General features: G+C 48.8%; 2 protein-coding genes across 2 annotated transcripts; both read left to right on the top strand.

Moving 5' to 3' along the window:
- The first annotated feature begins 2856 nt into the window (after positions 1-2856).
- On the top strand, positions 2857-9440 carry LOC136958618 (ceramide synthase 2-like). The gene is made up of 11 exons (XM_067252653.1): positions 2857-3151; positions 3568-3729; positions 4802-4913; positions 5087-5205; positions 5322-5379; positions 6097-6147; positions 6301-6393; positions 6736-6864; positions 7221-7330; positions 7821-7977; positions 8526-9440. The coding sequence occupies exons 1-11, from the start codon at positions 3147-3149 to the stop codon at positions 8718-8720; spliced, it is 1191 nt and encodes a 396-aa protein (XP_067108754.1). The 5' UTR covers positions 2857-3146; the 3' UTR covers positions 8721-9440.
- A 2784-nt stretch (positions 9441-12224) lies between these two features.
- Positions 12225-21249, top strand: LOC136959436 (solute carrier family 25 member 36-A-like). The gene is made up of 7 exons (XM_067253766.1): positions 12225-12632; positions 14258-14422; positions 14657-14734; positions 15588-15688; positions 18065-18131; positions 18261-18553; positions 18686-21249. Exons 1-7 carry the CDS (start codon positions 12592-12594, stop codon positions 18877-18879), a joined length of 939 nt encoding a protein of 312 aa, XP_067109867.1. The 5' UTR covers positions 12225-12591; the 3' UTR covers positions 18880-21249.
- The last annotated feature ends 727 nt before the right edge of the window (positions 21250-21976 follow it).

Raw genomic sequence — 21976 nt, forward strand, 5'->3', positions numbered from 1 at the left:
TACAGAATACGCCCACACACAAACACGCGCACACTCATAGATACACTCACACACAAACACAGATACAAACACTAATACACACAGATACACTTGTGCATGCATGTATTAATACATATACTAAGTATGTATTAAGATAAAACAATAAAAAGAATAATAAGACTCCAGACAACACTGTAGTCTTCCCCCACACATGAGACAGCGGAACCACGAGATAATGGAGCAAGACTCAACCCTGGCCTCCATCCTGGTCTCCACCCTGGCCTCATCCTGGCCTCCACCCTGGCCTCATCCTGGCCTCCACCCTGGCCTCATCCTGGCCTCCACCCTGGCCTTATCTTGGCCTCCATGGCCTCTCATACACACACAAACCAGAGGTTGGTGCTGCCCCCTAGTGGTAGAACAGACATCTGAAACAACCACGACAGGAAGTGTGCAGCTCATAGTATCATATCAGTGTTTATTCTGGTATTGAGGGTTGGATGTTGTATTGAATCCTGGTTGATGGTTTAGAAGGAGAAACCTGAGGTGTAAGATCCCCTGATTCCTCTTGTGGGAACACTTTCAAGAGGACACGTTCAGTTCAACCTTCCCTCCAGAGAACATTTTAGGTCAAATACTTAATGTAGAGGTTGTCAGTCCTCTGAATCTTACAAACCTGTCATGAGAGACAGACAGGGTGAGCCCTGGGCTCGAGTGTACCTGCCAGTCCCAGGTGCATTGTGGGTGTTCCTCTGAGGTCAGGGCTCCCAATAAGCCCAAGTGTAAGCTGCAGCTTCTACAACTGCAGCTTAGCTGCATTATACTGTATTATATAACTGTATCACTATGCTATACTACTGAGATTCTCTTCTATTAGATTCTATTGTAACGTGGCTCTATAACTGTAGCTCAGACATTCACTGTGTTAGCCTGTTGACTGAGCCCTTTCAGCAGGAGGCTGAGGGCCAGAGAGGAGTCTCTTGTGTTCCAGTTTAATGGATTCTGGTTAGGATGAGCAGCAGGCTTCTGGCCCGGGCAGCCACATGAACACAGTCTTCACAGCATCCCTGTAGCAGCCATGCCAGGCTGGACCTCGGTCTAACCATCAGACCCATAGGAGATCCTGTCATTTAGACATTTATAATCCTTACATTCACAGCCTTTAACCCTCGTGCTGCCTTCGGGTCACATGACCCAAAGGTTCATAACGAACCATTGTTGTGTTTACCCAATTTTACCCAATACAAAAACAAATAAAAATAATTTTCTTTTAACCATTCCAATGTGGGGGGTCTGAGACAGCCCGACAGTTAAAAGAAAATGCTTCACTTTGTTTTTGTATGAGGTAAATTTGTCGCAATACGACGGTGGGTCACAATGACTGATGGGTCAGAATGACCCGAAGATAACACAAGGGTTAAGTGTGTGTGTGTGTGTGTGTGTGAGGCTGTGTGTATGAAAGTCATCGCGCATATGTGTGATAGTCTGTTTATGTGAATGTGTGTGTAAGAGAGTCTCTATGTATGTGTGTGTGTGTGTGACAGTGAGAGAGGGGTGGGGACCCCCCACCGTCACAGCGGGTCACACGGAGCCGGGTGCGGCGCTCTGCTTCCTGGGGCTCTTCCTCCTGCTGCTGCTGGTCCTGCTGGGGCGATGCGTGCGCGTGCTGCTGGACCCCTACAGGAGCCTGGCCGCAGGGGCCTGGCCCTGCCACAGGGAGGCGCTGGAGAGGCAAGGGCTGGACCATGGGCTGGTTTAGGGTGTGTGGCTGTTCCCAGTATAGCTGCTTCCTGCAGGTGTGAGTAAATTTAAGTTTTTTCTTCCTGAAGAAAGTTCCTGGTCTTCCTGACAAAACTTTTGAAAAAAATTCTCCTGATCTAGTTTAATAATCCTAATGCTGTTAGAGCCAATGCGGTGGACCATATGTCTTCAATAGAACCTGTGGATGGTCCAGATGTTTTGATAGTTTTCCTACTCTAAACCTGTAACCCTAAATCGTGATGTACTTTAGTAATCAAATAAAGCTTTGCCCTGTCTCCTGAACAGAAACAGGTTCTTCCGTTTGTATGTCTACATGAGGATCTTTGAGGTTTAAGGCAGATTGAACCAACGATTTGCCTAATCTGATCTAACCTTGAACAGACACGATGACAGATTATTTACGAGACTCAAAGAAACACATCCCAGCCCTGTTGAAATATATTACCAGAATGCCTGCCTGCCTGCCTGTCCATGTACATATATGTACATGGACAGTATGTACATTCAGTGCTGGGAATATGGTTTGAAAACAACAGTGATATCGATCTGGAGACAGACTGGCTGAAGATCTCTGTAGCATCAATATCACACTGGAAGGTCTGTGTGTGTATGTGTGTGTGTGTGTATGTGTGTGTGTGTGCACGTTCCCTCTAGGTCAGTGCACTTTCCTTCTAGGCCAAGAGATGCAGCAATACAGATAGAATCATGCATACTGTGGCAGGGTGTGGCTGACATGTTTGTGGAGTTGAACTTTCTTGAACTCTAATTAGAATACAGCCAACATGTCCTTGCAATATTCATTACCTGTAGACGCCTGGTATGGGTTTGTAACTCACTCTTGCTGTCTGGTGCCAAGGAATTCGTTTATTCTATGACAAATTATCTCTTCATAAACGAAAAGTCCGTTTGTTTCTCTTTATAAAACCAGATCAGCCTGATCTGCTGTATAAGATGACTCCGCTCATCCACCTATGGATCGCGGTGGGACGAAACGTTATACTCGATGGTGTGACTGCTGCCTCGTGCAGAGGGCGGGAGAAACGGAGGGAGAAACGGAGGGAGAAACGGAGGGAAAAACAATTTGTCTGTTTTGGAAATATATTATAGTATTTCTTAAGTACTGGAAAACGTGCGAACTTGTTCAGAGTCGAATTGTAAACTCAACCGTTGTTGTGAAGTCGCCTCCTCCTGAACTCCGTCTCGAGCCGACACACCCCTTTCACCTCGTGCCGCTTCAGCATCAAAGGGGCAGTCTGGTTCAGAGCCTCACCGGGGTCGGATACCGCGGACAGCTCTCTCTTCATCACACCGCTTTTACGAGTTTGAAGGAACAAGTTGGACTGGCCGTTTTACGGAACCGCGTTTAACCGCGACTTTTAATCATCTTGTGTTCATAAGAAGCAGATATGCTGTGAGTCGTTGTTTGCGCATGTCATTTACTATTCCTCAAGTTTGTATGGTTGTTGTTATATAGACTGGAAGGTTATTGGGCTGTCAAGTCGTCGGAAAGCGATGACATTAATGTAATAGTGAAATACCTTTAGCATTTCTGCAATAGACAAAAATAATGTGTTGTATGTTGTTTATTTAGCACCGAGATCCTGGAGGAAATTGTTTCATTTCACTGTGCACTGTACTAGCTGTGTATGATTGAAATGATGATAAAAGCTAATAGAACCTAATGATCTGAGAAACTAAAATATAATGCACATTCTCAGCCTGACAGCGTCTTAGTTATGCCTGATAAGATCGAAATACGATATGATACAATTCATCAGTAACATACTGGATGTAAAAGAAATGGTTGCTCTGACATCTCCCCCCCAGCATGTCCGAGGTGGACCTGTGGCCCCAGTGGTTCTGGCTTCCTCCGGGGGTGAGCTGGGAGGACCTGGAGCACCTGGGGGCAGACCAGCCTCGACCCCGTGACCTCCTGCTGGCCCTGCCCCTGGCCCTGGCCTTCATCACGCTCCGCTGTGCCTACGAGAGGTAGGGGGGGGAGGGATGGAGAGGGGGAGGGAGGGGGTAGAGGGATGGAAAGGGGGAGGGAGGGTATAGAGGGATGGAGAGGGGGAGGGAGGGGGTAGAGGGATGGAGAGGGAGGGTATAGAGGGATGGAGAGGGGGAGAGAGGGTATAGAGGGATGGAGAGGGGGAGGGAGGGTATAGAGGGATGGGGAGGGAGGGTATAGAGGGATGGAGAGGGGGAAAGGGTATAGGGATGGGGAGGGACGGGCTAGAGGAAGATGGAAAGATGGAGAGAGTGGGAGGGGAGAGAGGGGGAGGGGAGGGGAGGGAGAGAGGGGGAGGAAGAGGAAAAAGGAGAGAGAAAAACCGACAGACAAACAAGAGAGAGATTGTATGAGACAGAAAGACTGACAGAATGAGTTTCTGTTTTCCCAGTCAGGTGTCCAGACCAGTCAGGTGTTCTGGTGTCCAGACCAGCGAGGGATTCTCCTCTCTAGTAGCAACAATAATGTGCTCATTTAGCAGATGCTTTTATCCAAAGCAACGTACCGGGGGATTGGAACCTATAACCTCTCGATCCACAAATGCTCATCCGAAAACCAGCAGCAGTGGTTAGGGAACCGCTCTGTCCTCATTGGTGGAGGCTGTCAGGCTAATGGACCTGCTCTTTCCACCTGTAGACTCATTGGCAGGTGCTTTGTTAGCATTAGCACACCTCAATGGGGAATATGCTGAGCAGGTTAGCGTCGGTCCCATAGGGAATGCTGACAGCAGGTGTTAGCGCCTGGGTGAGAGACAGGGAAGGAGGGCTTTGTCTGTCACTAAGGCAACGGTCTCCCACGGTAACCAGAGAAGACATTGTTAACTGCTTAACAATGGGCTTGTTTAATGGGGCATGTTCAGGCATGAGGACACACTCACACACACTCACTAAACACACACTCACTACACACACACACTCATACAAACTCCGACGCACGCACACATACACACTCACCACTGGTCATGTGTCCTTGTGTCACATGTGCTCCTTGGTATCATGTGTTGTAGCCCTGTAATGGTGTCTAATATCCCCCCCCTCCACCCCCCCCCAGGGTTGTGGCCCCGCCCCTGGCGAGGTACCTTGGGGTGAGGAACAGGCCCCCCCCTGCCCCCTCCCCCACACTGGAGAACTTCTACACTCAACACAGCAGTCAGCCCTCCCAGGTGAGACTCACACGAGCACAGCCTTGCAAACACACACACAACTTATCTTTAGTGTAAGTACAATATAATATTATAATTATTCTTAGGATGATTAGGGTTTAGAATATCTCTCTCTAATTCAACATGTTCTCTGTTTGATTTCCTGTCTCTCGCTCCCTGACTTCCTGTCCCAGAGTGACATCATCACTCTAATGTCCCAATGTGATAAGACCAAAAGGCAGGTGGACACATGGTTCCGTCACCGTAGAAACCAGGACCGACCCAGCCCAGTCAGGAAGTGTGGTGAGGCGTCGTAAGTCCCTCCTCCTCTTCCTCCAGGAAGTGACTTCTTCTCTCCAGGAAGTGACTTCTTCTCTCCAGGATCATCACACAGCATCTCATTTCTAAAATGTTTCTGGTGTTTTTCAGTTGGAGGTTTTTGTTTTACATCTCAGCATTCCTGTCAGGACTGGCTGTTCTGATCGATGTGAGTGTTCTGGGTTCTGGCACGTATGTATTGTATTGATACTGGCAGCAAGACTCTGAGCTCTATTATTATTATTGTTACATAAACTTTAACGGTCAACTGTCCTCCGATGTCACTCGTGATGTCACTCGTGATGTCACTCGTGATGTCACTCGTGATGTCACTCGTGATGTCACTCGTGATGTCACTCGTGATGTCACTCGTGATGTCACTCGTGATGTCACTCGTGATGTCACTCGTGATGTCACTCGTGATGTCACTCGTGATGTCACTCGTGATGTCACTCATGTGAGAGTAAAGAATGAGGGAAGTTATGAGGAAATGGTTTTCATTTTGAAAAGACAGCTGATAGGTTATTATGTTTCAGATTTGATAAACATTCCAGGGCAGGTGGGTTTTGTGATTGGTCGGTTTCTGATGTAGGTAGCATTGTGATGTCATAATAGCCAGACGTCGTGGAATGTTTAGAAGGCCTGCATTGATCATGGAAACTTCCAGTGATTAGCTGGTTTCTGATGTTTCATCCACCATGGGAACACGTTTGTGACATTATACTTTCTGATAACAATAGTATGGCTGTTATGTTTTCCATGTCGGTAGAGCTTTAACAGTTGTGATGTTGTGTTGTAATGAGCGGTGATTGTGGATGGAAGGTCATGGAAACGTTCCCCCCATTAACCCTCCCCATGACTGTACCCCCCCCCCCCCCCCTCCCAGAGGCCCTGGTTCTGGGACCAGACGGAGTGCTGGAAGGGTTATCCTCTACAGGTGAGCAGGTTGATGTTGCACCCCCTTGTACGTTACAACTATGTTGAATATATAAATGTGTGTGTGTGTACACTGTGTATGTGGGTTTGTAAACATTGTGTGTGTGTGTTCAGCATCTAGAGAGAGCCCACTAATGTGTGTGTGTGTGTTCAGCATCTAGAGAGAGCCCACTACTGGTACTACCAGCTGGAGCTGGGCTTCTACCTGTCTCTGCTGCTCCGTGTGTCTGTGGACGTTAAGAGGAAGGTACCTGCACTTCCTGCGCCTCACTTCCTGTCTGCTCCCTAGGCTACCTGCACTTCCTGCGCCTCACTTCCTGTCTGCTCCCTAGGCTTGGCCATTTGGCTTCATCACCTGGACCAACATACTTGTGACTGTTCTGCCTGGTCGCTTGATGACTGCCTGGTGTCTGTATTGTCTGGTTGCTTAGTGACGGTTGCTTGGTGCCTGCTGAGTGTGCTGGGTGCGGTGTTGTGGTGTGAGGGTGTTGTGGTGTGAGGGTGTTGTGGTGGGCCTGGTGTGATGGTGTTGTGGTGTGAGGGTGTTGTGGTGGGCCTGGTGTGATGGTGTTGTGGTGTTGTGCTGCAGGACTTCAGGGAGCAGGTTCTGCACCACCTGGCCACCAGCTTCCTGCTGGGCTTCTCCTACATCTCTAACTACATCCGGGTTGGAACCCTCGTGCTGCTGCTGCACGATGCCTCTGACGTCGTCCTGGAGGTGCAACACATTCACTCACTAGTGGTGTGGTGTGTATGTGTTGTGTGTGTCTGGGCTCAGTTTGCTAAGATGCTGCACTATGTGTGTCTGGGCTCAGTTTGCTAAGATGCTGCACTGTGTGTGTCTGGGCTCAGTTTGCTAAGATGCTGCACTGTGTGTGTCTGGGCTCAGTTTGCTAAGATGCTGCACTATGTGTGTCTGGGCTCAGTTTGCTAAGATGCTGCACTATGTGTGTCTGGGCTCAGTTTGCTAAGATGCTGCACTATGTGTGTCTGGGCTCAGTTTGCTAAGATGCTGCACTATGTGTGTCTGGGCTCAGTTTGCTAAGATGCTGCACTATGTGTGTCTGGGCTCAGTTTGCTAAGATGCTGCACTATGGGACGGGCTGGAGGAGGGTGTGTGACGGCCTCTTCATCATCTTCGCCGTGACCTTCATCCTCACACGCCTGCTTGTCTTCCCCCTCTGGTAACACACACACACACCATGCATACACATCATACACACACACACCATGCATACACATCATACACACACACACCATGCATACACATCACACACACACACCATGCATACACATCACACACACACACCATGCATACACATCACACACACCACACATACACATCACACACACACCATGCATACACATCACACACACACACACCATGCATACACATCACACACACACCATGCATACACATCACACACACACACACCATGCATACACATCACACACACACACACACACACACCATGCATACACATCACACACACACACCATGCATACACATCACACACACACACACCATGCATACACATTACACACACACACACACTGTCCTCAGCAACACAGCACACTGAAGACAACACATAGCTCCAGTGTCTCATTATTGAACCTAAAGCACTTAACCGGTAGTATGTATGGTGGTGTGTATGATGTGCGTGTCTGTACCAGGATCATCCACACCACCCTGGTGGTGTCCATGCAGCAGTTCCAGCCCTTTGCTGGGTACTACTTCTTCAACGCCCTGCTGCTGCTGCTGCTGGGGCTGCACATGTTCTGGGCCGCGCTCATCCTGCGCATGGCCCACCGGCTGCTGCTGCAGGGAGAGGTGAGGGGGCAGGGGGGCTGGGAGGGTAGGGGGGCCCACCGGCTGCTGCTGCAGGGAGAGGTGAGGGAGCAGGGGGCTGGGAGGGTAGGGGGGCCCACCGGCTGCTGCTGCAGGGAGAGGTGAGGGAGCAGGGGGCTGGGAGGGTAGGGGGGCCCACCGGCTGCTGCTGCAGGGAGAGGTGAGGGAGCAGGGGGCTGGGAGGGTAGGGGGGCCCACCGTCTGCTGCTGCAGGGAGAGGTGAGGGAGCAGGGGGCTGGGAGGGTAGGGGGGCCCACCGGCTGCTGCTGCAGGGAGAGGTGAGGGGGCAGGGGGGCTGGGAGGGTAGGGGGGCCCACCGGCTGCTGCTGCAGGGAGAGGTGAGGGGGCAGGGGGGCTGGGAGGGTAGGGGGCCCACCGGCTCCTGCTGCAGGGAGGTGAGGGGGCCCACTGGTTCCTGCTGCAGGGAGAGTGGAGTGGGAACCTGGGTGGGGGGTTGAGATGGTGGGGGGTGCTGGGACCAAATGCTTCTGTAGTTAACCCCCCCCCCTGCTCCTCCCCCATGTCTCCAGCTGGACAAGGACGAACGCAGTGACGAGGAGAGTGAGGAGGAGACAGACGACAGGGATGAAGATGAGGAGGGCCGCTGGGACAGAAGGACTGGAGCCCTGAACTCTAAACTAGCCCAGCTGACCAATAGCTGCGTCCTAAACAACATAGCCAATCACAGGGCATCTGCTGCCCGCAAAATACGCAAGACAAAATAGAGGGGTAGGTAGAGGAGGGGTAGGTAGAGGAGGGGTAGGTAGAGGAGGGGTACGTTGAGGAGGGGTAGGTAGAGGAGGGGTAGGTAGAGGAGGGGTAGGTAGAGGAGGGCATTTATGGTGGCATCCCAATGCCACCATAAATTATTAAAACACCGTAGTTTCATTATTGGCAATACAAATAATATCCGTATTATTGAAATAAATAAAATAATGTGAAAAAAGAAAAGCATGATGAGAATGTGGCAAGTTTGACCCTAACCCTAACCCAAGTCTGACCCTGACCCTAACCCAAGTCTGACCCTAACCCAAGTCTGTTGTTCTGGTGTGGAAGCTGCCCCCTGATCCACCAATGTTCAGTTGTGAAAATAAAAAAGATTATATATTTATCCTGTGACAGCAGAGTTTAGACCTGATGTCATAACTTTCTTTGCCAGCTGGAACATGAACACTGTGATGTCACTTCCTGCTCTTCTGGATAGTTTAGCGATGATGATGATGATGTAAAGTGTCTGTTCAGACCTAACGTTGTCGCAGGTGTTCAGGTTCAGGTGTAACTGTAGCTTCTCTCTGCGTCAGAGAAACCAGAATGAGACACTGTGTTCACTGGGATGCCTCTGAAAGTGTGTCTCATGTTGATTAATGTAAAATCGAACTTAAAGAATGTGTTTCTGAATGGACCATATATGGTCACATACTGAATAAACGATAGTCTACCTTTGACTGTTTATTCCTTGGCTTGTTATTTAGAAATTCCAATATCAATTGTGCTCTTGGCTGTCATTGTGGGGAACTTGGGATGATTGTTTGAGCTAGCTTAAGTATTTTAAGTGTCCAATAGTTTTTGCAGACAATGACGAAATGCATTCAAATGAATCAATATGAAAGCAATGTTTACGAATAAAAAAATTTACAACTAAGAACAGGCAGCTTATCAAATGACGTCATTAACAGTCATTGTCATGTTAGAGAATCGGGTTAGTAATCAGAAAGTCGCTGGTTCGATTCCCGCCGTGCCAAATGACGTTGTGTCCTTGGGCAAGGCACTTCACCCTACTTGCCTCGGGGGAATGTCCCTGTACTTACTGTAAGTCGCTCTGGATAAGAGCGTCTGCTAAATGACTAAATGTAACAGTATTGTATTTATGTAATTAGTCATTTAGTATTTAGGAACTCAGGCAATGCAAGCCCTCGTGTTTTTGAGCATTAATTTGAGCGCATTTTAAAAAAAAAATATGTATGTTAAACAGTATGTTGGACTCATATTGTTAGATTTGCCGAAAATTACAACCCAAATTACAACCCAAATTACAACCCAAATTACAACCCAAATTTTAAGATAAAACATTCTGGGTTCAAGTCCCAGAAGCCACTCCATCTACGTGCCCCCCCCCCCCTCCCTCTCTCTCCCTCTCTGTGTCTCTCTCTCTCTCTCTCTCTCTCTCTCTGTGTCTCTCTCTCTCTCTCTCTCTCTCTGTCTCTCTCTCTCTCTCTCTCTGTGTCTCTCTCTCTCTCTCTCTCTCTCTCTGTGTCTCTCCCTCTCTCTCTCTCTGTGTCTCTCCCTCTCTCTCTCTGTGTCTCTCCCCCCCCCCCCCTCTCTCTCTCTCTCCCCCTCTCTCTCTCTCTCTCTGTGTCTCTCCCTCTCTCTCTCTGTGTCTCTCCCTCTCTCTCTCCCCCTCTCTCTCTCTCTCTCTCTCTCTGTCTCTCTCTCTCTCTGTGTCTCTCCCTCTCTCTCTCTGTGTCTCTCCCTCTCTCTCTCCCCCTCTCTCTCTCTCTCTCTCTCTGTGTCTCTCCCTCTCTCTCTGTATCTCTCTCTCTCTGTATCTCTATCTCTCTATCTCTCTGTGTCTCTCCCTCTCTCTCTCTGTATCTCTATCTCTCTATCTCTCTGTGTCTCTATCTCTCTCTATGGCGTCAGATTTATGTAAAAGGTCACGAGCGCGTGACTTACTTCACACACACAGATATGAACTTTTCACTCACACAAGTACTTGCGCACAAATTCAACAACCGAGAGTAGTACAGCGACTCCTGGCACACTCATAAATGCAGAATTTACTTTTGTGTAAATTGTGTGTGTGTATGGTGTGATGTGTGTTTTGAGAGGAGAGTCAGAGAGAGAGAGACAGAGAGAGAGAGACAGACAGACAGACAGACAGACAGACAGACAGAGAGAGTCAGAGAGAGAGACAGACAGAGAGAGAGAGAGTTTGATCAAGAAGCTGGGCCAAGCTGATATAAAAATATATATTTTGGCTGCTCCTCTGCAGACAACAGCAATAACACAGGTCATCTGCACCCTCTGCACTCTCCTGCACCCTGGTGGCCACATAACAACTGGACATTCTGGATAAGTCACTTCATTTATAATTATGTGAATTGTGCTTTTTGTTTATGTCGTCACTCCTGAAGTTTTCCTTGTGAACCACAATTGTAGTGTATTCTATATTATTCAAAATTTCAAGTCTGCTGTAATCAGAAGACTAGCTGTCAGTCCACAGTCAACATGTAACACAGTAGAGCATGAATGTAGAAAGTGAAGATAGAACCTAGAACGTACTCGAACTTGAAACGCCCAAACGAGGAACACTCAAGAACGTGTTGAGATGATCAAAGTCCAGGTGAAGAGGAGCTAGCAAGGTGAACACGCACAGGTCATCAGATGTGTGTTGGTGGACTTTGACACACACACACACACACACACACACACACACACGCAGACTAACACACACACACAGACTAACACACGCAAGCACATACTATACAGAAAGTTACACACACATATTTAGACAAATTACAGACAAATCTTGTGACTACTTACCAGTAATTCCTTGCAGTGGAGAGTACTGTGTAATGTCTCATCAGATACATGTCTGCCAGTCTGCTCAGACAAGACGCTTGTTTTTCACAGGTTCCCCTGTAACTGAGGTTCTGCACAGGTCCCACTGTGACTCAGGTTCTAGTTGAACAAGTATGGACATGTCACTGCCCCCCCTCCCCCTAGACACACGCACACACTACCAGACACACACGCACAAACATACACACTACAAAACCCAGTTACTGAAACATTTAAACAGTTGTTCCGCACAATTAACTTTATGTGCGTGAATGTATGCAACTAAGATCGCCATCCACCTTATGTCCATGCATGACATTACCACCCAGCGCCAAGCGCTTCCGTCTAGATTAGGAATGAGGTCGAGGGCATATTGCCAAATTACCGAGCATCCCTCCTCCACGTGCGCTCCACGGCTCATTTCATATTGGACGTTAAATACTCTACATTACGTAGACGACACCGCCAAACGCTACCGGGCGGGGTTAGGTTAGCTACATCTATATGTGTCTAGTTCAGATTTGGTCAGAGACCGAGCACGAGAGATGTGCGTGATTGGGCGGGCCCAAGTGACGTAGACCAGCAAACTGGCCAATCGTGGTCCATGTTGTTCAGACCTATATTGTAGGGTAAATACTACGGCCGTTCCCCCTTCTGTCCGACTCTGTAGCTGTGAACGCCGAGAATAATCGGAAAGCAGAGCACGACCTGCGATAAATAACGGTTGATTAGCACCACGGGATTTGAGACATCAACTTTAGTTTACGGCGTTCTCTTACTCCAGATTAAATACCAGTTTTTGGGCCAAACTCTTTCCCGCTGGGAGTTGGCTGGAGGGAGAAAGGGACTGGGTGAGCGTTAGTGGTTCGGCTGAACGGTACCGCACCGCATCTACAACCCGCATCAGCGGCTGACCGGGATCAAGAACCATCGACGTTTGCCGGTTGCGTCTTCAAGGGTGACCGCTGCTCCTTCGCCCTTCTCCCCCGACACCCGTACCCCGCCGGGAAGAGCTGGTGCGGAGAATGCGAGAGAATGAGCCAAAAGGATACATTGGTTCATTTATTTGCAGGAGGGTGAGTGTGTCATGCTTGCTGACATCAAACATGTAGCATATGTAGTGTCGAAAGAGAGGACTTGATAATGGTTGAACCGGACGAGCCTATAGGCTACTCGACGCATTGGGTTACAACCCGTGGAATAGAGAAATCCGAAAGACAAAGCTATTTAGATTAGTCATGTTAACATTTGTATCGCGCCACATGATTACTGTCACATATGTGAGGAGTTTATGTATGAAACAAACTAACCCTGACGGAATGACGCACAAGTCGGTGTTGGAGCTCCTGGAGCTACCGTGTGACCACGAGCTGGACAGACGAACGTTGGCTGTAACAAAGCGAGCTGTCCACTCACTTTAAATATGATTTACAACGAGATACAGCGTGTTGTCAGCTAATCCACAACACCGCCAGGGATAATGATGGCTAAACATCAGCAGGCTAGCAAGACATAAAACCCCACCAATACTCAACCAAGGTCAAGCATTAACTGAACAGTTAAAAACTCACAATCTCACAATATATTTAAACTTTCAAGTCAGCCAGCTGTGTTTAGTAAGTGGACCCGAAATTATTGTGTTGCAACCACACACGTGGGTTCCTCTGCAACATTGTTACAGTGTTACACCGTTTTCTATTCTAGTTTCAGATAATTCTAGACCCAGCTGTTAGAATCTGTCTGTTCCCTGTTAGTGGGCAAGAGTCTTTTTAACTAAACACTATAGGGTTCCTCCATAATCTTCTTTCTCTCATCCAGTCTGAAGTTATACAGTGTGAAACCAGATCTTCTCTACACAGTTGACCTAGAGGGGGAAAACGTTTTTTTTTTAATGGACTGCATTTAAATGGGGCGGCTGTGGCTCAGGGGGTAGAGAGGGTCGTCTGTTAATCGCAAGGTTGGCAGTTCGATCCCCGACTCCTCTCAGGCCATGTGCCAAAGTATCCTTGAGCAAAACTCTGAACCCCAAGTTGCTCCCGATGGGCAGGCCGGCGCCTTGCATGGTAGCTCGCTGCTGTCGGAGTGTGAGTATGAATGGGTGAATGAGAGGCAAAAATTGTAAAGCGCTTTGAGTGCCGCTAAGGTAGAAAAGCGCTATATAAATGCAGTCCTTTTTTTAATCAACAGGTTGAGGCAAAAAACTGTTAAAGACACTTAATCCCTTGAACCAAAAACACACAAACCTTGAACACACACACCTTGAACATATAGAGCGAACAGTCAGCAGCAGCAGAAAGTGTGCTAAAGGTCGTGTGTATGTGGGTCAGGGAGAAGCAGCATATATATATATATAGTCAGCCTGGGAGAGAGAGAGCTGGAGGAATGTGGCAGCATGCTTCAGCTAGTCGCTAACACACACACACACTTACGCAGACACACTTACTCACACACACTCATTTAATCCATCAATCGTCCCTGTCCAAGCTACACCCTCACCCCCTGCCACCCCCCCCTGCCACCCCCCCCCCTACCACCCCCCCCTGCCACCCACCCCCTGCCACCCCCCCCTGCCACCTCCTGATCTCCAGGGAACACACATGCTGTCCTCTGAACCCCCTCCCCCAAGGCAGCAGCATGTCAAATAAAAAGTAAAACAGTAAAGCAGTGTACAGTGCTCCTGACCCCTGTCCCTTGACCGCAGGTGTGGGGGCACGGTAGGGGCCATCTTGACGTGTCCTCTGGAGGTGGTGAAGACGCGGCTGCAGTCCTCCTCCGTCACCTTCTACGTCTCCCAGGTGACGCTCAGCTCCGTTAACGGGGCCAGCCTGGCCCGCCTGGCCCCGCCCGGACCGCTGCACTGCCTCAGGTACACACACACCCCTGCCCAGACCGCTGCACTGCCTCAGGTACACACACACCCCTGCCCAGACCGCTGCACTGCCTCAGGTACACACACACCCCTGCCCAGACCGCTGCACTGCCTCAGGTACACACATAAACCCCAGGGCCATATTTGCACACATACTGTACCGTGCACACATATTGCACGTAAACCACTGGAGCAATTCTGCCTTCCATATGTAACCCCCCTTCCCCCCAGGTTGATCTTGGAGAGGGAGGGGCCTCGCTCGCTCTTCAGAGGACTAGGACCCAATCTGGTGGGTGTGGCGCCATCCAGGTATGACATCACTTCCTGTGTGTATCCCTCCACACTCAATGCTGCCGTGCTTGTGTGTCTCTTTGGAACACATTTACATTTAGTCATTTAGCAGACGCTCTTATCCAGAGCGACTTACAGTAAGTACAGGGACATTCCCCCGAGGCAAGTAGGGTGAAGTGCCTTGTCCAAGGACACAATGTCATTAAGCACGGCCGGGAATCGAACTGGCAACCTTCAGATTACTAGCCCGATTCCCTAACCGCTCAGCCACCTGACTCCCGGAACAGCATCATGTGACTGCTGCAGTCACCCATTGGCCCTTCTGTTGTTTTGGTGTGTGTGAGTCGTTAGCAGCTTGCCTGGGGTTGTTGTGGTCAGATCTCTCATCTGAGTCATCTTTTTCTCTTCTCTGCTCCCTCCATCTCTGCTTCTGTTTATTCTACTGCTACATCTCCCTCTCCCCCCCCCCCCTCTCTCTCTCTCCCCCACCTCCCTTTTTCCCCCTCTCCCTCACTCTCTGTCTGGGCGCTTCTGTCTGCCGTGTTACGCGCACACACACACACACTTACATCATCAGAGCAGAGATTCAGCTATTACATAATAGAAACATTTGGAAAGAAATTATCTCTCAAACACACGCACACAATCTGATACATGCATGCATGTGTACTTGTACACACACGGTAATCACCCCAGAGGGAGGGGGGGGGGGGGTTGTTGGGCTTAAAGCCCTTTAACGGAAATGTTCACTGAATGCTGTGATACTGTGATCCTAGTTTTAGAGGATACACTACGAGGCATACACACACACCACACACACACTAACACACTCACAGTCAAATGCACTCAAACACTGTGTGTGTGTCCTCAGAGCCATCTACTTCGCTGCCTACTCCTCCACCAAGGAGCAGCTGAACACTCTGCTGGAAGCAGACTCCACCCAGGTGCACATGCTGTCTGCTGGCCTGGCAGGTAACGCCCTCCCTCACCTGTTTGTCTGTCTACCTGTATGTCTGAAAGACCACTGACTACAGTGTGTGTGTGTGTGTGTGTGGTGGACAGCCCCAGGGTGGCTAACATAAGGGGGAGGAGCCCTAGCTTTCTGGCCAGCCAATTGGGTGACCCTGGCGGGTGGGCGGAGACCTCAGGTAGCCCCTCCCACCTCCCCTCTGTGGTGGGATGATGATGATATACAGACTATATGGTAAATGTATTTGATATGTTCTGATTATGGTTTTGATGTAACTCACAGCTGTTAGTGGTTGAGAGTACTGCAGGCAGGCTGGCAGACAGACAGGCCGGCAGACAGACAGCTCTTTGTTCAGGAGATGGAAAACTGCTGTTGCTGCCTGGAACATTCCATTTATATGAGATATCTGACACACTTCTGCTGCTCTTTCACCTAGAGACACAATTGCTGTAGTCTGTCTGTCTGTCTCTCTCACACACACACACACACTTACTGTAGTAGTCTGTCTCTCTCTTACACACACAAACACACACACACTTACTGTAGTAGTCTGTCTCTCTCTCACACACACACACTTACTGTAGTAGTCTGTCTGTCTCTCTCTCACACACACACACACACACACACACACACACACACACACACACACACACACACACACTTGCTGTAGTAGTATGTCTCTCTCTCTCACACACACACTTACTGTAGTAGTCTGTCTCTCACACACACACACACACACACTTACTGTAGTAGTCTGTCTGTCTCTCCCAGAGGAGGAACACTGATGAAAGCTTTGACTTCAGAACCTTAAAGTCCAGAAAGAATCTTCTTAATAGTTTTCTTTTGAACAAAAAAAAATGCTTCTTTCTAACCTGAAATAATGAGGAATACAGGGGGTGTATTTGAACCTCAGAATCAGAATCAGAATCAGAATGGGTTTTTATTCGCCATGAAAGTTTGCACAGACAAGGAATTTACTTCGGTAGGAGAGCCTACCTAGGCAGCCAATTTCGGCGCCACTAGAAAGTTACAGCATAACATGAGGAGAGAGGAGGAGAGAAAAAGGCAACACCCAGACAATGCTCCTAGAGGAGTACAGTGTGGGAACAGACAAAAACCTCAGCACATAAGCACAACAACATTTACAAAAACACGATACTTGCAACGAGTGGGGGGGGGGGGGGGGGGTAGCCAAGCAGCATCTGGACCTGCAGCCATGTAGGCGCTGGACACAGAACCGCCAGCCACCCTGGGGAAAAGCAGGCAAAGGCGTTGGATGGGGGTGGGGGGGTGGTGATATCTGTAGTAGGTGAAAGTTAATGTGTGAGTAAGTCTGGGTTGGCGCCCTCGACCTAGGCCACAATCAGTCCGATTCTCCCTATGCAGATTGTGTTGGCCAGGAGACATCCTTGGTCATGACCCGGGAAGAGACCAAACCACAGATGTCGGTGGGGGGGGGGAAGGGAGGAGCAAGATAGTCTCGCTTCAGCGCTCTCCAGGGGAGTTGTTTTCCAGCAATGACCTTGGCCAGGCCTTGTGCTGGTTACGGGGCCGAAAGAGGATAAGATTGGGGTAGTTGTTTTGACGAGTAGCCGCAACTCAATTTCCGCGTCCACCCTTCAGGAAGGTCTCCAAGTCCTCCATCTTCCTCTGCAGAGCCGCAAACTTATCCCTGTTGTAATCAATGCTGCGTTGTAAGTTCACAGACTGAGCTCCAGCAACTCTGCCCAACGCATCAATCATATCGGGCAGCCTAACGGGGCTTTTGACGGCTGCAGCCGTTTCCTTGATTTTACGATATACAAAGCCAGCGCCTATTCCAAACAGCAGAAAGCCTGTAATCATGGTTCCGAATATGAAGATGTCTTCAACGTCCTCCACGGAAAGCGCCGCTAGACACACGACACGCCAATTCTCCCACGCGTCCATCGTGTAGCCAGCTGCGAACGTCCCGTCCGGACAGTTGGGTTCCCCCGCACCCGAGCTTCTCTTCGAGAAGATGGTGTCAATAGCATTAAGAGACCAGCTAATTAATTCCATGCTTCTAGTTTCGGAGAGTGATGATGAGAGAGTATCTTGAGACAAGACAAGACACAGACACAGCCAAGCAGGGAAGGTCAGGGAGGGGAGGATAGAAAAATGCGACCGCCTTCGTCAAGAGCAGAATAGAATCCTGGGGATCCTGGGGATCAATAACCTGGGGGTTATTGATCCAAATTCTCTTTCCCTGAGCTGTTTAAAGGTTATATAGAAATATAGGTTCTTCAGTTGTGCCCAAAGGTTCTGGATGGCAGTTTGCTCTCAGTCCAGCCTAGACATCCAGCTTCATGCCATGTCACTTCTGCTTCCTGTCTGACCCTGTCAACTCTATTTTCCAGGGTTCACAGCGATCACGGCCACCAATCCCATCTGGCTGATCAAGACCCGCCTACAGCTGGATGCCAGGTAAGCCCCCCCCCCCCCTCTCTGTCCTCTCATCTCTCCTCCCCTCTTCTCTCCTCATCTCTTCTCTCCTCTCATCTCCTCTCTCCCTTCTCTCGTCTGGTCCTGACCTCATCTCCCTCTCTCCCCCAGGCACAGGGACGAGCGGCGTCTGAACACCCTGGAGTGTGTGCGGCGTGTGTACCGCTCGGACGGTGTGCGGGGGTTCTACCGGGGAATGTCTGCGTCGTACGCCGGCATCTCGGAGACGGTGGTGCACTTTGTGATCTACGAGGGGATCAAGCGGCGCCTGCAGGAGCGCCGGGTGCAGGGCGGGGCGCTGGACGACGAGGATGAGGCCGTGAAGGACGCCTCTGACTTCCTGGGGATGATGCTGGCCGCTGCCACATCCAAGACCTGCGCCACCTCTATCGCCTACCCCCACGGTACGCACACACACAATACATACACACTGGTGTCTACACGCTCTCACATACACACACACACACTCTCTCAGACAGACACACACACAGGCGTACACACTTCTGGTTCTAACCAGTTGTACCTGGTGCCTGCAGAGGTGATCCGGACCCGTCTGCGTGAAGAAGGCAGCCGGTACCGCTCGTTCTTCCAGACGCTGATGGCTGTGCCCAGGGAGGAGGGCTACCGGGCCCTGTACCGGGGCCTTACCACACACCTGGTCCGCCAGATCCCCAACACCGCCATCATGATGGCCACCTACGAACTGGTCGTCTACCTACTCCACCACTAGACACACACTTCCTGTCTGGAGAGGAAGCAGGAAGTGGCTAAATGACTTCCCGAGCAGGGGGACATCCAAGATTGAGACCAAAGGAAAGTGTAGAGGATCATGATGAGGAGTAACCCAGACATACCTCTTACCCCCCCCCCCAACCTGATCTGCCTGATAAGGACCCCTACTTGGGGCTACATTCTGGAGAGAAGGACTAGAGGAGGATGAGAAGGAGGGAGGGAGGGTCAGTCTTCTAAAGAACCATCCAACTGGAACAGAAAACAGCAGTGGCCTTAAATGACTTGTTGGTTCCTCTCTGTCTGTGGGGGGGATAGATGGAGAGGAAGAGATATGGAGGGGATTTTTCTCTCTCTCCATCTCTCTAGGAGATGGATGGGAGACAGTGAGAGACAGAGAGAGCAGTGTGCCCCCCCCCTCCACTAGGGGGCAGCATAAATCACAGGCGTGGCTACTATAGCCTCATTTAGGACAATGGCAGAAGGACGTATTAAATAATGATGGTTGTTATGGAGACAGACAGTCTCTCTTTCTCTCTGTCTGCCTGTCTTTTATTTCAGTGTTTTTGGAAAGTTCTGGTTTGTGTTGTCTGACATCTGGTGGTGAGGGTGGAGTACTGCACGGTGACTGTGTGGTTTTTATGGCAACCGTTGCTCGTGAAACAAACACTACAACTACTTGAAGGTGACCTGTTGAAGCCACGGAGCCTGTCTCCACAGTGTGTGTGTGTGTGCCTGTGTGATTGCGTGTGTGAGTGTGTGCATGCGTGCTCCAGTGTTCCTCTAACCACTAACCCTTTAGGGATTCTCTCACGCCCTCCTGTCCCAGGGGCTTCCTGTGTGGCTGGCTTGGGCTTGTGCTTAGCTTATATATATTGTTCTGTGGACATTTTTATTCTTGTATATTAAAGAGTATTACTGTAAATGCAAAACGATATTTTGCTCAAATGCAGATATTGTACAGTTCAAAGAGTTCTAATTGTGTTTAAGAAATGCAGTTGTGTATATAAGTTTCATTTAATATTGTGTGTAAACTTTAGGATATGTATTATCATACTATGTATTACTACAACATTTGTATGACTGTTTATGTTTTGAAACTCTTTCACCAGGGTGTATTTTTAGTGATGTTATGTTTTGGATTTTTTTTTCATTTGACATCAGTGTTGGTTGTGGTGCTTTAAAAAAAGACTTCAATCAAACATTTAAATCCTTTCACGTTTGTATGTCATTGACATCTAAGAAGTTTAGTTGATTTTACTGTCTACATCCGGTGTCCTAAAATCTCATTCTGTCACATTATTTTAACCATGTCTTGTCATCTAATTTTGTCAGATTGACCAAGTTAGCCCAATACTCGTTTTGCTACAGTTGGAAAATCTGACATGTAGGACAAATAGACAGAACACCGATTCCCGGCTATGTTCTGCGTGAGCGGAATCCGAGGCTGTTGGTCGCGCTGACCTGGTCCATCAACACTAAACCGCGGGACCCGCGACCCACCCCTCGCGGTATTGGCCTACTAGTCCTCAGCATTTCACATACCGTCGCTGGATAACGCTAGTTAATCCATCTCAATTTGCTCACTTGCCACGGTCCTGTGAAATAGGACGCCCCATAGCTTTAATGAAAATTAACGGCTGGCTACATGCAGCTCTGCTGTAGTTAACATGTGCTATAGCTAGCTGTACTGTTGTTAGCTAGCTTGCCGTAGCGACAGAAGGCTACAATTTCGCCAACACGCCACAAAGAGCTGGGACTGGGAGTTGAGAAGTATAGCTTCGTTCCCGGCCGCTGCAGATGTTCATATCCAACATCCCCAGACCTAACTTGGCCGTTTCAGGTTGCTGCCTGACCTCACAGGCGGGAAACCTGAAACGGCAGCGGTTAACATTTCCTGTCCGGTATACCGTAAACGATCTCCGATCGTTCTGGAATTCAAAACTGCTTGGATTAGAAAAGACTCGGAAGCTTCCCGGTGTCGTGTTTAGAATCAGAATCAGTATATTGTATATTTAACATGTATATTGACCCCACTTTGTAGTTCGCTGGTATCTGGACTGGGAGAAAATCCACACTGCCAAAAACGGAATGTTTACAGACCCTGGACAACTGATGAACACTGATGTAGTCTAATTAATTGCATTTGGGGCTTTAACATGTGATAGATCTACAATTGTACAACTTGAACAATAGATCATATATCAGTGATTTGGAGGAACACATGAGCCTTTAAGTCTAAAATAACCCTATTTGTTTCTGGTCTGTTTGATGTGAGACATGACTACAAACTAGGTGTGTTTATTGTGAGCAATCTTTTTTGTCATTATTTGTATTTTGTACAAAAGTAAATAAAACTTTTAACACGTAACGTGAATGTTTGGTGGTATTCTAACCCTATTCTGGCTGTTTTATCACGGGTTGAATCCCGCAACTAATTTGTAGCCTACATGACAGTAAATAAAATACATTTTATGAATATAGGGCACGAGGACAGGCTGACTTGGACGGTTAATTTGGCGGCAATCCTAGCTTGTTGTGCACCGATTCCACCAGTAGATGTTGGCAGAGTCGCTCCCACGAGCCGACAGAAAAGTTCTCGATTGAGGGGCAAGGTTTTCCAATGATTCATATTTTCTTCTAGTCAACACCGCTAATCAAAACTACCAGAGATAACGATTTCAATAGCCTAGCGTGTTTTCTATGATCAACAGAACTCTATAAACTCAGTTTATCAACAAATGCCACCTCCAAAGTGAGAGGATCTGGTAAGATTTGAATATTCAAAGTAATAATTTAATCACCATTAAGATATTTGTCACAATTCACGCAGGTCGCCTCTCAACGCGGTAACCTCGTGTTATTTAATTTACCTTACCTGTCTCATTTCACCCTTTTTGGCGTGTGGATGAACAGGGCCGGCACTAGGACGGGAGTATAACCTTGATAAAGGTTTTGGGGAGGCATGATCGCTGAATGTCGCTCCATTTTCGTTTATATTCGTCGGGGGCGCCTGGGCGGGGTTTGTGGTCTCATGCACCGTTTGTAGTCGATTCGATTAAGTCTACGCTGTTGACGCCGAAGCTGTGAAATAAAAC

The sequence above is a fragment of the Osmerus mordax genome, chromosome 16, assembly GCF_038355195.1.
Source record: "Osmerus mordax isolate fOsmMor3 chromosome 16, fOsmMor3.pri, whole genome shotgun sequence".
Taxonomy (NCBI): Eukaryota; Metazoa; Chordata; class Actinopteri; order Osmeriformes; family Osmeridae; genus Osmerus; species Osmerus mordax.

What these genes read in the sequence shown, in the direction of transcription:
- LOC136958618 (XM_067252653.1), top strand. An exon ending in CTGTGGACGTTAAGAGGAAG is followed by an intron (nt 6,394 to 6,735) that starts GTACCTGCACTT and finishes GTTGTGCTGCAG; the next exon opens with GACTTCAGGGAGCAGGTTCT. An exon ending in GGCTGCTGCTGCAGGGAGAG is followed by an intron (nt 7,978 to 8,525) that starts GTGAGGGGGCAG and finishes CCATGTCTCCAG; the next exon opens with CTGGACAAGGACGAACGCAG.
- LOC136959436 (XM_067253766.1), top strand. Translation starts at nt 12,592, where the DNA reads ATGAGCCAAAAGGATACATTGGTTCATTTATTTGCAGGAGG. An exon ending in GTGGGTGTGGCGCCATCCAG is followed by an intron (nt 14,735 to 15,587) that starts GTATGACATCAC and finishes GTGTGTCCTCAG; the next exon opens with AGCCATCTACTTCGCTGCCT. An exon ending in GCTGTCTGCTGGCCTGGCAG is followed by an intron (nt 15,689 to 18,064) that starts GTAACGCCCTCC and finishes TCTATTTTCCAG; the next exon opens with GGTTCACAGCGATCACGGCC.